Source organism: Rhinolophus sinicus, chromosome X (assembly GCF_036562045.2).
Source record: "Rhinolophus sinicus isolate RSC01 chromosome X, ASM3656204v1, whole genome shotgun sequence".
Classification (NCBI taxonomy): domain Eukaryota; kingdom Metazoa; phylum Chordata; class Mammalia; order Chiroptera; family Rhinolophidae; genus Rhinolophus; species Rhinolophus sinicus.
In genome coordinates this window covers 30988382-31005716 of record NC_133768.1, presented here as the reverse complement: position 1 = coordinate 31005716, position 17335 = coordinate 30988382, and the positions used below count along the sequence as shown (strand labels likewise).

General features: G+C 40.1%; 1 protein-coding gene and 1 long non-coding RNA gene across 11 annotated transcripts in view; one reads left to right on the top strand and one right to left on the bottom strand.

The window, feature by feature from the left end:
* Positions 1-11658, bottom strand: part of OTC (ornithine transcarbamylase) — a 56656-nt gene extending 44998 nt beyond the window's left edge. The window contains exons 1-3 of the mRNA XM_019747855.2: positions 11441-11658; positions 1838-1976; positions 290-371 (exon numbers count right to left, since the gene is read on the bottom strand). Of these exons, the coding sequence (XP_019603414.1) occupies positions 290-371; positions 1838-1976; positions 11441-11517 (298 nt within the window). The 5' untranslated portion in view covers positions 11518-11658. The remainder of the gene's footprint in view (positions 1-289; positions 372-1837; positions 1977-11440) is intronic.
* Positions 1-17335, top strand: part of LOC141569739 (uncharacterized) — a 204949-nt gene that overhangs the window by 173892 nt on the left and 13722 nt on the right. The window contains exons 8-9 of one of the 10 annotated variants that reach the window (XR_012493501.1): positions 9997-10121; positions 12746-16752. This is a non-coding gene — a long non-coding RNA (uncharacterized LOC141569739). Of the gene's footprint in view, positions 1-4831; positions 4894-9996; positions 10122-12745; positions 16753-17335 lie in introns of those variants that run through there. The other 9 variants (XR_012493500.1, XR_012493498.1, XR_012493497.1 and 6 more) reach the window with 9 other exon arrangements.

The following is a 17335-nucleotide window of genomic DNA, read 5'->3' as shown; positions in this document are numbered from 1 at the left end:
TGAGTTTGAGGCCTGAGAATTTGTGCCTGCTTGCATTTTGTACCGAACATGAATTGCTGTTTGGGACTTCTGCTCAAGTCCTCATCGAATTCCTACAGAGGAAGCTAATCTTTCCACTTGCAGCTTCTGTGAGAATTGGAAGAGGCATTCAGAGGTTTGCACTGCTCCTCCAGGGCCAGCGTTTCCCCTCTGTGGTTGCTAAAGAGACAAATCCTCCCACTGGGTTACACTTCCCAGGTCCTCACCCTCCAGCCCCTTCTTCAACACAAAGGTGAGTTTGTGCACTCACCCGTTTCCGTGGACAATCTTGTTCGAGTACTTCTTTTTTCAAAAATCATGCCTAAGGACTTCCCTTGCAATAAAGGCAGATACTGAAAACCAAGGACAAAAATGCAATTAAAAGGAAAAATATATGTATATCCAATATCAAGGACTATGTTTCAAAACTTAATTCTTTACGTTATCAGAAAATGTAGAATTCATCACTGCTTCCATATAAGTGTTCAAAATGGTATTTAAAAAGTGAATTTAAAGTGTTTTTTTTCATGTTCTATACAAATGGGGGAAGGGAGCAGAAACTCCCACAGCTTATTGACATATAATTAGAGAGGATTATTAGTTGCCCGGGGTTCAATGTGAACAGTTGTTCCAAAGGATATTCATATTTCACACTGGAACCATCTTCTTCCTTAAATGCATGGAAATGACCATCAATGTCCAATGACCTTGAAGATGCATGGTTCAGAAGTGTTTTCTCAGCTAGGAACACGCTACCCTATCACAACATGGGGCACCAAGACTCCTGATGATACAGCCTCAGAGTGTCAGCTACACTTTCCTCGTGCAACCTCATGGGAATGCAAAGGCTTTGTTTCTGAAAGTCCTGTGGAAACAATCTGGAGAGTTTGGTGTGGGGTGGGGCTCTTCCTCCTTCCTCATCTATGGATGGACACTCCCGATAGGATGAGTTCTGGAACAAATAGATTGCTGCCAGCTAAGCTTCCTCTCACACAGTGTAGATAACAAAGGCCTGGAATCTTGGGAGACCTTTTCTCAGTATCTCAGGTCTTCTATAGGGACATCAACTCATCTCAGTTGGACTCTCTCCTGTTTGCAATTTGTTCTCAGGAACTTGGAGAGCTTGTGAACTAGATAAGAAAATGAAAGTCGTATACAACTTTCTCAACCTGCAACCAACTCTTGAAAAAAGCTTTTGAACAAGCTTGGAATATGACAATGTTTTTGCGATTAAGCAGTCTAAATGAAGCTACTGCATTAATTAAGCGTATTTCAAACATGAATTGCTCAAAATGCAGAATAATGATTATAGCTAAGCACCATGTCCCATCTTTTCTCCTACTGGGTTACCATTTAATTGTTTCTTTGCTAATTTTCTTTAAACACTGTCACATCATTGTACATTTTTTTACATTATCCTAATAATCATATATATGATATGCATTCACAATTGAAATTTGTTGCTAGAAAAAAAGTATCATGCTTATTTTTAACTTAATAGAAAACACACAGAGAAAAGAAAGGAAGTATAAAAATAAAATCTTTCTGGAGAAATGATTCCTTAGGTTCTGACCCAGTTAATAATGAATTTCAACATTCCACATGAAAGAAGTACAATGACTTGTCATTGAATAACTGATTTTTATGCTTTTTATATGCCTGTACACTCAGTGATAATCAATTACCTTGACTGTGTGGTTTCACTACTTGCTACTGTTTCGGAATTTTAATGTGTTTTCTTTTCCATATTTCTTTGGAAAGGTTGTCTTTAAAAAGGCTGATTGGCAGTAATGGAAAGTAAGATGAAAATGCTACATACCTCTCCTTTCTGTTTTATCCTAAATTTCAGATCTGCTGATAGCCATAGCATATACTTAATTTCTTCTCCTGTAAAGTTCTTTAGAGTGAGGAGGTCACGACCCTTCAGCTGTACTTTATTTTGTAGCGGTTGTCCACTTCTACAAAAAAAGAGAAAGAGAAATATATATTTCCATAAAAAAAAAAAACAAAACATGTCCTGTGGTGACTCATCGTTTTATTCTTGAAACAAAACATAGTAAATTACATGTAGCCTCATGTGTGTCTGCAAAGTGCTAATGCACTGAAATTGATATGGCTGTGCTTTACATTTTAGACATCCAATATTTTGACTTTTGAGAGAAAAGAAGAATTTGAAGAAAGAGATTGAATTCTTATTTGTTGTAAATAGCCCTACAAGTGGCTTTGCCACTTACTACTTAAGCTCTCTCTGCACCTAAATTTCTCACCCAGAAAATGAGTATAATAATCTTAGAGGGTCGTTGTGTGGATGAAATAATTTAATACATGGAAATCAGACAATGCCTGGCAAATAATAAGCATTTGATAGAATTTAGCTATTATTGAAATCATTAGATTGGACAATCAGAATTTATAATGTACATACAATAGAAAACAGTTCCATTCATTTTCCCCTACTGCCCTTCAAATCTATTCTTGGAGATTTGTTCTTTTTACTTGTCCCAAGAGTCCAAGTAAAATGATGTGAAATAATAATAATGATTTTTTTGAACTTCAAGAAATGTACTGCAGGTTAGCAGCTTCTTCCTTGCAGCCCATGCCTAATTCAAGCTGGCCTCCTCTCTAGAGGGAAGAGGGACCATGAGCTGTTTCTTCTGATTCCTTGCCTTCAGTTTCTCCAAGTAAAGCCAAGGGAAGTTGAGGAGTTAAGGGCCAGGCAAAGTCTGGTTCTGTTCTAACAATCCAGCATTGGTGAAGGTGCTTGAGTAGGTGTTTGAAATGGATCTACAATATGTTTATTTATTTATAATATATGCATTACTATCCTAATAGTTTATGTCCATAGCACAACATAAAGAAAATAAGTAAAAAAAATTAAAAGTTGAGACTAAGAAGAACAAAATGTTTTTAAAATAAATTGTAAATATACGAAAAATATTTTGCTGGCTAAAGAACTTTCTAGAATAGACCTTCATTTTCTTCTTTCTACTGGAACCCTAGTAAAAAGTTTACAAAACTGTCCAAAATCTAGACAGTAGCAATCAGCAATTTGATAACTGTAGAGACATAGCATAGCGTTTAAGCAGGAAATTTGTTTTTACATACATGTTTTCGTTATATGTTTGGTTCTGATAATATTAATTAGTCATAATATTAAGCAATGCCTAGAATATACAAGTACTGATATTGTTGAGAAGTAATCATTTGACTGATATTCATGCATTTTTCAGAGTCCACTGGATTTTTTTCTTCTGGGGATCTGTAAACAGGTTTAACAGGTCTGCCCTGGAATGGAGTCATGGTAGCTTCGTCTTTCCCCATTCATATTTAGGGCAGTTCAGAAACTATTTTTTCTTCTGGAATAAGGTCCAAGCAACATAAAGTCACAGAAGATAAACTCTCCTGACTCTATGTCTTGCAATAATACATTAATAGTCCTTGGTTTAACACTTCCTTCAATATTATTTTTAAATGAGGGGAGAAACTTCACTGGATAATCTCAGTCCCCAAGATTCAAGGAATTTGGGAAACATCACTATAGTTGTTGAGCTCATATCCATCAACAACAGGAAAAACAAGCCATGGGTTAATTTTGAGGCCTTATTTTTTGCCTAGAGCTCCAGCTCAAACTCCTAGTTATTTTGGAGCCCACAAAAGCTGAGTCTCGAAACTGCTACACTTAAGGGATTCAGTACCCTCCCTCAGTCTCAGGCCCTACAGGACTTTGTTGTATCCACTCCCTTTTAAATGCTCATGGGGCTACAGCTTTCATTTAAGAAAATATCATAGATCTTAGAATTGAGTTGTTGAATCACAGAGAAAAATAATTAGAAATGAAAATTTTGCAGGGAACTAAACTTTTCTCTCCCCTTTCCATGGAAGGAAATAGAAAATAATAGTGAAAGAGGATGAACAACACCTTTAGCTACTTCAAAAAAAGCTCCAACTTCCAGCCTTTATTACAAGACAGATTGGGTTTTTCTCCAATTTGTCCCTACACACTTCAAGGAGTTTCTAAGTTGGAGGTGGGGTTAGGATTCGGTTTAGGGTTCGGGTTAATGTTCTGCTGTTGAGATCACATGATGAGATGCTACTCCTTTCATTTCTGCACTGATAGATCTGAGTATAAAAGGTAGAAAGAAAACACAAACATCCTGCTTGAATCTTTCCTTTTTGTCCAGACCTTTCATTTTCAAATTTGTATAGGGACAGAAACTTTATTTCAAATTCTTTTTCTTAGACCACAAACAATCAGAAGAATACCTCTTCCGGACTCCAGCCACTGATAATGGCGCCCTCATTCTTGTTGCCTGGGCATTACACCTCCAATAAATGTTAGCAGATAAGCTTTTCTTTTTATATACAGACAGTTCTGGCCTTGAGACGTAGTGTGGGGTTGTGAATAACCATTAAATCTGAACCCATGCAAAGCAATCTTAATAATCAATGGGAAAAATCACAATTGTTCTGTGACTTTAATTTTTTTAATCAAAACATTAAAAAGTCTCTTATTGTCAGTCTAAATACATAGGAAAATGAGGAAGATAGTAAAACTGATATATATTTAGTACACTGTAATTTAAAACACTAGAAACATTGAGAATTATAGTGTTTTATTTGTCAAGAGTAGTTTGAACAATGCATGCCATCTTTTTATCATAAAATTTATGATGCAGAGCAAGCATCTTTTCTATGCTTTGGTGAAACGTCATATTCCTTTGGAAGTTTCGATCAACTTCCAACATTTTATCCTTGGTCCTTTCAATACTTTGAAATATCTCTGAGAAATCTTTTAATGTGAAGTGTTTTGCAGGTGTCACTTCCTCTGGAACGTCTTCATACTTTTTGTCACAACCACTTTCCCTATTTATGACGGTAAGTTTGTCTTCACTAACTTCCCCTAGCTGCATATCTAGAGCCTCCCAAACAGCAGCAGGGTCAACAATCCCAGTCAGCTATTTCTTTCATAAATACATTAACATTTGATTCAAATTTAACGGCCAGTGTTATTTTTTTTTCTCTGCTGCACTTTCATCTCCATCAGACAATTCCCTCTTTCAGTCATCCATTTTTATAAAATGTCACATGGGTTTATCATTGGGAGACAAGACGGCAGCACGACTATGTACTTTTTGCTGTCTGTATGCGAACTGAATAACATATGCACAGTGAGCAATAAACAACAGACTTCGGAAGAAGGAATGTGATTGGTCACTGATCATGGTGTGCATCAGTTATTTACATAGTGATTTGTGGACTGAAGAGATAGCAGTGAAGTTTTTACTTTCTGCAGCTATTCAAGATGAATATACCATGGCAACTGAAATTTCAACATTGTACTTGTAATACTGGACTTATTTAACTAAACTGTGGTAATTGAAATTCCTGCACATGGGGACCATGCAAAGGAAGGACGACCTGTACTTCAAATGCTTTCCCATCGTAAGACTCTTCTGTCCAGAACACTCACCCCTCAGCTCTCAAGGGGGGCTTTTTCTCATCCTTAGGCTGGAAGCTTAAATACCACCTCCTATGAGATTTCTTCTCTGACTGTACTAAGTAGTCTCTGCTTTGCCTTCATTTTGTTCATAACACTGACCATAATTTTTCATATGTATTTATGTCTATTTATTGCTTACTTTTTATCTTCCCATTGGATTATATGACCCATGCTGTCAGGGATCCTGCCTATTTTATTCATTAATATTTACGCAGTGCTTATTGAAATGTCTGGGATATATAGTAGGTATTCAATAAATATTTCTTAAGTAAATGGATGAATGAATGATAGTATGTCTCTGGGGCAGAAGTAAATCAATTTGTGTAAGAAATTCAGCAGATCTCTAGGAATGAATTTAGAAATTTGTCATGATGGATTTTCAATGCCCTTACCAAGATCTGATGACCAAAAAAAGACACGGAGAACCCCAAAACAGAATGAATGTTGAGGCAAGAGCAAGTATCGGCTGTGGCCCAGGCCTAAGAGTCCCAGAGGAGAATTGATTGTAGCCTACTGTGTTGCTACAGTTGAAATCCCCTAGGGCTCCACCACTCCAGTACAGTATTTGCACTACTGGAAATAATGGTTGGACATGCGCGTGTGAAACGAGACCATTATAACCTTGGATCCTAGGAAACCTGGGAAACTGGTGAGAGGATGTGACGGGAAAAGTTTTTGCCCATGGCACCATGAGAGCCAAAATCCAAAGTGCTATAATCATGAACTACAGTATACCGATATTTCAGTTCCCTCTCTCCACTAACCCCTTTAGGACAGAACACGTCCCCAAGGTTCTTGGGGATAAAAAGGGTGGAGAGATAGATATTGTACATCTGGTCATATTGGAATGTGAGGGCATGAGTGATTAACCGGAAAAAATTTTTTTTAATTATACCTCAACTGGTGAAGGGGGTCATACTGTTTACACCATTGAAAAATCATTAGAGTAGTCACCACCTTTCTCAGTTCTATCCAGGAGGTGGGGCAGGAAATGTTTGCTTGGGAAAGAGCTGTTTTTCATAGATATCAAGAGCTAACCAGGAAAATTTATCACTGGAAGGAAAGCAAACACAATGGATCCAGTTTAAATTCCTATCCTGTTTTCTATCTCCTCCTAGACCTCCCCTTGGCTCCAAAATGAGACTGCCACACCCCTTTCCTAAGCTACTTAAAAATTAGAGAAAAGTAGACGAGCTCCACAATTGTACCATGTTGAAATGCCTCCACCACAGGCCCTTTTTTCTGGTCTCTATCAAGCATTTATTGTTTATCTGGTGATAAACCCACACGAGAATTAGCCCAGTAAAAACCCCTGGCATAAATGGCTATTATGTTCTCATAGAGACCCCATGCCTCAGTTGGAGGCAGCCTAGTCTGGTTCACAAGCTCCCAGACCAGGGCCAGAATCACTATTTTAGTATTCCCATAAAATGCATGGTGTTTTTGTACTCAAATGTGTCTCCTTGGTAAACCAGACCTAAACCACATTATCATTCTTCAGCCAACACATAATAGGGAGGACAGTATTCTAGAAAACAATGGGAACCACGTGCAGATTTTCTGTCAAAACTGTCACTGCAACCCGGTTAAAGCCAGAACTTTTGAAAAAGGCAAGACTAGTTCTTTACATTAATTTTATGCCTTGAAAAACTAATTGTAGAGATTTCTCCACCCCAAATCACTGAATACTAAGAAGTTAAGCCAAGGTAATAGTAGATCCATGTGTTAGCTTTACCCAAATATCTTCCCAGCTAGAAAATGGAAGAGTATTCTCTATTGGCAGAATGAACCTTTCATTACTAGAGTCTACATTTTCCAACTCTGCTAAATTGTTTGGAGCAAGGGGGGAGACCTGGATGTGTTCCCTTGTCTAATTGTATTTTGTTGGAAGAAAAAATGCTTGATTTGAGTAAAATGTGGTCAGTCAGAAACAGACTTTGCCAGAGTAGGAAAAAATTCCATGTTAAATGATATTTTGATCAGCGTGGAGAATTTAAGATAAAGACTTTAGCTTCTGGAGGCATAAGAGAGGGCCAATAGCCCCTATGGCTGAGAGTCTGGTGTTACTTTAACTGTGCAGATTGATGCAACAGTTAAGGCATATTTTCTTGGTGTGTTTTTCTTTACTGAGATATTTTGGCTGTACCTAAAAAAAAGGATATTGTGCAAGGGTAGATTGGCCAACTTGATCAATTTGGAAGGATCAAAGTAAGCAAAGCAGTGGATGGGAAAGATCAGTGGTTTGGAATACTCAAATTCTAGTCCTAGTTCAAGTATGACCTTGGGAAGACTATTGCCCACCTTTAGCCTCAATTCCTCCTCTGAAAAATTAAGAAAATGTACTAAAAGTCAGTGATCCTGCATCTCTTTGTCTTCCACAACATTCATGAAGTTTATAAACACAAGATTTCCCACAGGCCATACTGGCGTCGTTGAATTCTCAGGGGCCTAACTTTACTTCCTCCATCCCTTACTTTCTCTCCATCTCGAGAAGGCATATTGCAATACATGCAAGGCAGAGTCACTTTATTTTCACAAAACCCTTGAACCTGATCCTACTGATTAAAAAAAGTGCAAATCATTTCCAAATTTCTTTAATAATAATAATAATAATAATGTATTAATAAAAATATACTTGAAACCTCTCTCACTGTTGCCACATACTCACGTGAGGTATAAATTACTACTGATAATTGGATGACGAGGTGGTTTCTAAGATACCTTACGTTGTCAATATTCTAAAATTGTGAGATTTCCCCTCATCTGAGAATTGAAGAGTGAGATGAGGGTTAGCTTTGTGCAGACCTCCTATTAAAGGGATGGAAACCCAAAACTGTTGAAAATCTGTGGCTGCCTCTACTTCTTTTATCTTAGTTAAATTACTGAATTACTAAAAACAACAAACTAGAAATAAAACCCAAATTCTACTGCTGGCCAAGGGAAACATTATGACCCCACTCCATGCCTGGTCTTATGCTATATATAGTTTTCTGAAGTCAAGAAATATATTTTTTTAAAGGCAATAATGTTCAGTTATGACAGAAAATGTGAATAATCAGAGGATTCTTTTCTCTATGCAAGAACACGGATGGCCTGTGATTGCTTGGTCTGTGTGTCCATGTGTGTATAGATGGGCATGTGTGGGGGATGAAGGGAACATAATGAGTTATGTAAGCCCTTAGATAGGTCTGGAATGAAATACCTGAAAACCAGTCACCTCCGGCTCCAATCCATAACCTCCACAGAATTGTGTGGCTTAGCTCAATATTCTCTGAAGAAATTTCTATTTGTAAGATGAAATTGAACTGCACTGACAAATTGGTCTTCTCTGATAAAGAAAGAGATTTTTTAGTGGTTTCTTTAAAAGCTATAAGTGGTTTTCCTAATAGGCAACAAATCATAGGACACTGTCTATTAGCCAAACACAGCTGGGCTCTAGAGCCTCGTTTGTAAGATGAAAAGCCTATGGATTGGGTGTTTTCGGCAGTCTTTGTGTCTGATCCTATTGATTTTGTAAAAAATAATAATAATAATAATTGACTAAAAGTGATTGATCCAGGAGGCAGCGTGGATGCTTTCACCTTCACTTAAGCTGTTATTTTATCTCGTCCATAGTGATATGACTGCTCATTTCAAAATTGTGTAGTCCCTGTTTTGTGACATTTCCAAACCCTAACCACATATTTCCTATTACTCTCTAGTGGTAAATTCGTGTGGTAGGTTTTGTAAGAAGGGCCCTCCACCATTCCCAAGAGAGATGGGGCAGCGCGGCGGGGGGGTGGGGGTGGGGGGGTAGTCCAATCTCTGTGGAAGGCTGAAAATCAAAGTAAAAGTACAATATAGGCAGAGTTGACAGGGAGCTTTTCTCTGTTGTTGAGGGGTCATCAAATGCTGTAGGTCTTATTGGAGATCAGCCATTCTGAATTCATCTAGCTGGCAGGTAGTGTGGCTAACTAAAAGAGTGAAAAAGAAAAACAGCCATGCCACATGAGAACAACACCATTTCAATGTTATTCCATTTTTCAACAGAGACTCACACTCTCAAGTTCCTAATAAGATGGGTGATTCGACGCTTTCACATTTTCAAATAGCAAGTATGGATTCGGGCTGATTCATCGTCAGCCCCCATTCACTGTGACAGATGGCTAGCCAGGAGTTCCAGAATTGTAGTCTGGCTACTGGATATAGACAATAGAATATTAGTAAATGTCAAAAAAGCCCCAATATTTGGAAGAGGTTTTGCTTGCAAAAATTTAACTTGTAATAATTGTAAAAAAAAAAAAAATCAATCATCACTGAAATTTACAAAGAATATAAGTTTAAGTTTCAAGCTTTGGTTATTCGTTCAGTTGATTATTTTCAGCTCAGTGATGATTCTTTGCTAAAGACTATGGAATAAAATTTCATCACACTTTTATCTGATGTAACTCAGTGAGACAGAATAATAAAATAATGAATATTTGTCTGTCACTTTACAGTTTTCACACACATTATCTCATTGATTATCAGTAGACTGTGACTTCATGTGTCTGGAATGAAATATCTTATTTACCACTCTTATCTCCAACACCTTGCCTAGGGTGTGGCACAAAGTGGGTGCTCGGTAAGTATTTATTAAATGAATAATTGAACTACCCTGTGCTAGAGCAGAGCAGATACTCCTCTTTTTCCCGTTTTATAGGTGAAGCAACATTATAGAAAAGTTGAGTGACTTGCTCAAGGTCATATAGCCAGCAAGTGGTGGCGCCAGGCCTTGAACCTAGTTCTTGAGACTCTAAAACCTGAGCTTTCCTCCAGGTTCTTGGATATATGGTCTAACTCCGGCACTAATTGGTAAAGCCCCTAATCTCTCTGGACTTCATTTACCCTACCTGCATAATAAGGAGGCATGATTCTGTGGCTCTGAGGTCCCACCTACGTCTAATACTATGGGCTTAATTTACAACATCATTTACAATGTCATTCTGGCTTCTGAGTCTCATATACACCGAGGAAGTGGTGCTAATGGTGAAATTCAGAGAACTCAGAACTATGAGATGGCCCAGAGAAGGGAGGCCCAGGGCCACTGTCATACATCCGCTTCCTAACAGTGGGAAAAGAATTCAGACTAGAAGCTTCCTCCTTTAGGAAGTTAGTGAAGTTGTTTTGAGGTTGGTTTCAGTTGTAAAGAGGCTCTGGGAAAACTCTCATTGTTCTAGCTACTCCAGAAGCTTTCTTGCAATGAAGTCCACATTTGATAGCCTTGCTTACCCAACTAGCTCACCCCTCATGTCTCCTTCCCCATAGAAACATCCTGCACCAATTTCCACCACAGGCTCCATGCCTATAAGCGGAATGGAGATTTTATAGTGAATTCAGTGGAGACAGCCTCCTTTGCACATGCTACTGAGAATTCCAGGGATGGATTTCCAATTTGTACTTTGTTTTTAAAACATCATTCTCCTCATCACACACAAGGCCCCTTTGCAGGAGCTCTATAAATATAAAGCTAGTTGCTATTTAGGGTCTGTTCTTTTAAAGAAATGATTAATCCCCATGCCCTAGAATCATATATTGTTTTCAAGCAAACCCGAATACAAGCTGAAGGCCCTACGTAAATTAGTTCCTCTAATTTTCTTCAGCCAGTTGCTCGTTTGGAATGTACACAAACGGAAAATGTCAAGAACATTTAGTCTGTTATACCTGCGTGGTTAGTCCCCCCCTCCCCCCACACACACACACCCCCCAGTGCACAATGAAATCTGATTACAGAGAACTGAGCAATGAAAGCTCTGCAGGAATTAGAGACAGCTGTCTCAAATAAGGGTTGAACCTGGCACTACACCCTGCAGAAAGAGGCCTTTTGAAGCTGCAGAATAGATAAATTTCATTTATCACCATGGTTCCGACATCAGACTCAAATCTCTGGCTGTCATCACTTACCGAAAATTTCGAACCATGAAATTGTGACCATTTCTAAGAGCTGCATTGTTCAGTAGGCTCCTCAAATTAAACAGCATCTTCTTTTGCTATGCTCTTGAAAATGCCTCACGAAGGTAGCCAGTGGAGTCCACCTAAAAGCTAGGAATGCTTTCAATTGCACTGAGAGCAAAGGTAGTATTACCCTTCAACTACCTTATCAAATTCCCCTGTTTAGAGATATTGCAGGGCAGAGTACAGGGGCATTTGAACTTTAAGCCGAGCTCCACCACTTCCTTTTTGTTTGTTGTTTTTTTTGAAAAGGAATCCTGACTCTTTTGGTACCCAGACTCCTCATTTTTCATAATATATTTATGCTGTCACATATTTGTACAAAATCAATTGACAAGTATTCATTGAGCGTATAATATATGCAAGGCACTGCAGTGATGGCTGCCGAGAAGGCACACAGAAATAACTCATTCAGAAAATAGGAATTGGCAGTGCTAACCGCCAGATGTAGACGTGACAGCCCTGACTTTCCTGTGGTATCACTTTCCTACCTCTAAGCCCCAGCTTTTCCACAAAAACGAATAGAAAGAAGTGTTGAAAGAAGGGCCCTGGAAGTTGTTTTTGGCTTGTTTGGTTGGTTGGTTGGTTGGTTTTGGTGGCAAGAAGCTGGATAGAAGTACAGTAAAAAGATCTCAGTCCTGGAGCTCCCACTGTGCCTTGCACATAGTAGGTCTTCAATAAATTAGTAGTCGCCTATTAATTCTAGCAGGAACCCAGAATCAGTAGATGTAGGGAGGGGAGGTACCATATGCTCCTCTCCTGGCAGCCTCTCCAGATCAGTAAGGGGCCATCCAAAGCTTCACTTTCATTCATTCATTCAGTTATAAATTGGATGTTTTCAAAATCTATCCTGTGTCAGATACTAGGTTAGCCTAGAATTTCAGAGGAGGAAGAAGATCCACCTTTGCAGAGTTTACAGTTCAGTAAGGGTGATAAGATTTGTAATTAAATATCCATAACATAAGCCCATAGGAGAGGTCCAGATAAAGTGCTACCACATCACAGGAAAGGGGAATGAATGCTCTAAACTGGGAAAGGTGGGAGGCAGGGAAAAAGAAAAAGGGGTGTGGGCTGCCTCCCCGGTCAGTTCATTTGACTTTAACAAACCCAGATAAGGACTTGCTAGAAGTGTGTGTAATGCAAGAAAAGTGTTATTTAAAAACCAACTATGGCCACTTCGGGGGCAGGAATGGTTGTGATGTCATAATTAACATCAACAGGGAAATAAATCCTGACATTATTCCCTTCTACTTACAGAGAATGATGTGGGATAAAGAGAAGGAAAGACTGAAATTCCCAAACCTCTGCCAAATCTTCTGTTCTGGAAAGAATATTCCAGACAGAGGCAAGTGTTTGCAAAGGCCTGGAGGTAAAAAGGTATAGAGCGAATGCTCCAAGTGGGAGAACGGATGGCTGCTTTGTTTGAAGAGACCACAAAGCATCTCTGAAGAGGCGAAACAGGACAGTTGTTTCAGAAAGCGAAATTGCTCTACGTAATACGGGGAAGGAAACTGAATGTTTGCAGGGAGACTGAGGGAGAAAAGATCAAACTCCATGCTAAGGGAAAGCCCATATCTTCAGTCAACTGTGCTACCTACACAAACAACTTGTATGAGCAACAACATTTGGGAACAAATCAAGAAGAGTCTGCAGTGCTGTGGTAGAGTGTGAGCAGAACTTCTAAGACGCCAAATCAACCCATGAACCATCGTAATTCTATGGAGGTAGGTGCTCAGTCCATCAGAGGGATTAACAACAAAACAAACTTAAACCACCCATAACCCCCAGAGAGACTGGAAGAGAGGAGCTGCCCCAAAAGTAGGATGAGGCTAAAGGCAATTTCACTGACTTTCAGAAAACAATATATCTCAAATGACATCTGGGTCACATGTGGAAAAACACCTTACAGGGTTTGACGTCTGTCATGCGGGGGACCCTGCTCGCTGCGCCATGTGTCGTGCAGGGAGGCCTGCGGGGTCTCTGCTCCCGCTCCCCATACAAGAACGCAGGATATGGTGAGGCTAAAAAGGAACACACAAGGAGCCATAGGTAGGGGAGTCATACTAGTATATTCTCGCTGGCGGCACTATACTCTTACTGGAGGCTGGATCCACACTGTCCGCAACCAGCCATCCTAACTGCAATCCACGCTTGCCAGCCCAGCCGCCATCTTCTTGCTAGCCCCCATTCTTTCTCTCTTCTCTCTCTGCTAGCGTAGCCACAGCAGTTATATATTAGTGGCCAATGGCTCACTGGTTACAGCTGACGGCCAACTAGCCACAGCTGATGGCCATGCAATCACAGTTGATGGCCATTTACTACCTGAGACAGCACCTTTCCACATGAGGCCGAGAGCCTGGAAACTACTTTCTGGGGCTCTGCCCCCACAACGTCCATCCTCAGAATGCATCCAGGTGCTCTTGTTGACCCACTCACTCCGTGACTCCTCTAATGCCTCTTCAACTTCCTGGTTTGGCTCGCTACCTAGTTCCCTTTGTCTATCCAGCCCTCCATTCGCTCATTTTTCTCTGCCACCAACAACTGTGCAGCCACAATAGGCCTGGTGTCTGTGCTGGGGAGGCTCTGAGGGATATAGTGATAAACAGTAGTGATGAGTCTCTTTCTCACATGGAGTTCACCATTTGCAATGACCCCACAGCAAGCCTTCTGTCTCTTTCCCCTGACCCCATGCATTCTGACCAAGGGGGAGGGGCTTGTTCCCTGCTCCCTTGCTTCAGACCTCCTGGGACCTCCAGCTTGGTTTGTTCCTCATCCAGCTTGCAGCACGGGGGTGGGGTGGGGAGGTTGGGGTAGGGACTAAATGGGGTTCCTAGAGGAGGTGGCACTGATCCTTGATGACTTGGGAAGAATTAGGGAATTATCAAAACTGGAGGGACCTACAAAGAATATTATATAGCAAAGGAAGGAACCTGGAGTAGACCCAGAGGAAGGAACAAATAGGGTGTGTGGAGTAGCAACAAATGGTTAACAACTGGAGGGGTGGACCCACCCCATCATTGACCATTTATATGAAGCCCTGCCACTACCACGCAAGTTATGAACAACATAAAACCATGAGTGTCCATGTCCTACTCATATCTCCTTTGCATTTGGTCTTCCCCTACATACCTGCTGCTTCTTAATGCAAGCACCCACAGCTGTCTGCCTAAGGATAAACACCCCTGCGTGGGCAACCATGAGGCATGTTTTACCCACTCCCCCAATGCCCCAGTGGGACTGAGCCTCAATTGCCCACATAGAAACCTGCTCATCCGTATTAGCTGCCTTTCCTTCATTGTCTCCCTTCCCTCACTCCCCTACCAGTGCATCCCGGGATCATCTTCCAAATAAACCACCTGAACTCAAATCCCTTTCAACGGCTGCTTCTGTGGGAACTCGATCTTTGCTCAAGTCTACCTTCTCAACGATTTTTCAACGCTCTGCTTGTTGTTCGCTTCCCCCAGCCCCTCTTAGCTCTGATTTGGTACAGGGCTTTCAGTGTCAACATCTTTGCCCCTCCCTCCATATAATAAGGAACCTTTACTCTCAGATTTAGTCCTAGTTACCCTGCAACATGGTCAGCTTCAAGCAACCAATGTGACATCACTGAACACAGGGTTGGGAAGAGAGGTGTAAGACTGGTTCTCACAAGCTTTGTAAGCTGACTCCAGTACGCTACTGCCTACAACCCGCACCCAGAAAGAGGATTTTGTCAAGATTTGAAAAAGAATATTGGGGGTGGCCAGATGGCTCAGTTGGTTAGAGCGCGAGCTCTGAACAACAAGGTTGCTGGTTCAATTCCCACATGGGATGGTGGGCTGCGCCCCCTGCAACTAAAGATTGAAAATGACAACCGGACTTAGAGCTGAGCTGCGCCCTCCACAACTAGATTGAAGGACAATGACTTGGAGCTGATGGGCCCTGGAGAAACACACTGTTCCCCAATATTCCCCAATAAAATTTATTAAATAAAAAGGAATATTGGAATCAGATTGTTGAGGGCCATAGAAAGATTATGGAGTGAAGAATTTATAGTAAAAGGAAAATTAATAAAGTTTTAGAGCTGGGGCAGACAAGGAGACACATGTCATTACTTGCATTGTGTTTCGAAAACATTAATCCAGCACCGTTGTGTAAGAAGTAACGGTGGCGAGAAAAGGGAGTCAAAGGGACAGAGGTTACTGTGTTATAACAAGGGCCTGAGCACACACTGGGGCTGTGGATATAAAAAACGGGATGATGCAAGAGATATTTAGGGATTAGAATCCACCTATCAGGACAGTTGACTGGACACTGAGGGAAGGGAGATGGACAAGTTGATGAGACTTCAGGATTTCAAGTTTGTCCTATCTCATTTGAGTCTAAAATTCCAAATAGCCAAATGTTACCATTAGGGATATAAACAGTGTGAGTTTGCCGACATTTAAAGTTTGTAAGCATCAATGTATGAAGCTGCAATATTTCTTTGAAATTGCTACTGTGCCTCCCTAGTGAAATCTAAGCATTGAAGACGGAATCCATGAGATGTAAAGGAAAGAATTATGAAAAGGATGTTTGAAGATCGAATGTGACCTCTGGCTGCATCGCTAACTGAAGGTGAATTTGGCCAAGTCACTTGACTCCTAAGACCCTGAGAATCCTCCTCTCTTCAACTACAAGTTTTATAAAATGAGCTATTACACTGCTTGGTAAACTTTAACATGCTAACCAAACATGAGGTACAGTGTCTACGAGCGTCAGCGTGGTTATCACCAAAGATCTATCGCAAATTTGAGCTCTGCGCAAATAAGACATACAGCTGTTACAGCAGTGAGAAACTCTGTTTATCTCAGAGTGTTGCTAATTACATAAGTACTTTTTATAGCTGGTCGTCTGGAATCTTTAAGACCCTAGGAAACCACAGCATTTGCATGCAGTACACACTTTGGTTACAAGCTTTGTGAGATTGTTGCTGGTGATCTAGCTTCCACTGGATATGAACAAAGAAGCACGGATCCCTACCTGAGACCAGTGGCCATACTATGAGCAGGAAGAAAGCAGCCTTAGAATGAAGCTGTAGTTTGGCAGCGGAAGAAGGAAGGAATCTTGGTCACGTATGACATCATTTAGTTGCAAAACCAACCGACCTCATGACTCTCTTTACAACTGGACACCTTGTTATATGAAATAATAAATATCCTTTTTTTAAAAATCACTCTGAATTGGGTTTTTTTGTTGCTTGCAATCAAATGCATGCTGATACATAATTGAGCTTAGGTTTTCGAAGGTTTTTATTCTCATGTAACAACAGGAAAAGAATGATGTCCTTCAAAGATGTGACTAGTTTAGAACCTATCATTTGGTTGAATGACCTTGGGCAAGTCAGTTTCCTGACCTGCAAATGGAAACAATATTCTTTTTCTCTCCTTTATTTTTAAAATGTCTGTTGAATGAATGAATGTACTTGATATGTTTGGAGTTTTTTTTTAATTTTTAAAAATTATCTTACAATAAATGTAAGTGGGTTTTTTTGGTATACAGTGCTGAGTGTAAACATATAGATTTGTGTAACCAGCACCACAGTCAGGATACAGAACAATTCTATCTCCCCCCAAAACTCCCCTTTAAGTCCTTTTGTAGTCACACCCTCGTCTCACTACTAATTCCTGGCATATTGATCTTTTCTCTTTCCCTTATACTTTTGCCATTTCCAGAATGTGACATAAATGGGATCATACAATCTGTCATCTTTTGAGACTGGCTTCTTTCACTCAGCAAAATGCCTTTGAGATTCACCTGCATTGCTGCGTTTGTCACTAGCTTATTCCTTTTTATGGCTGAGTAGTATTTCTTTGTATGGATATATCA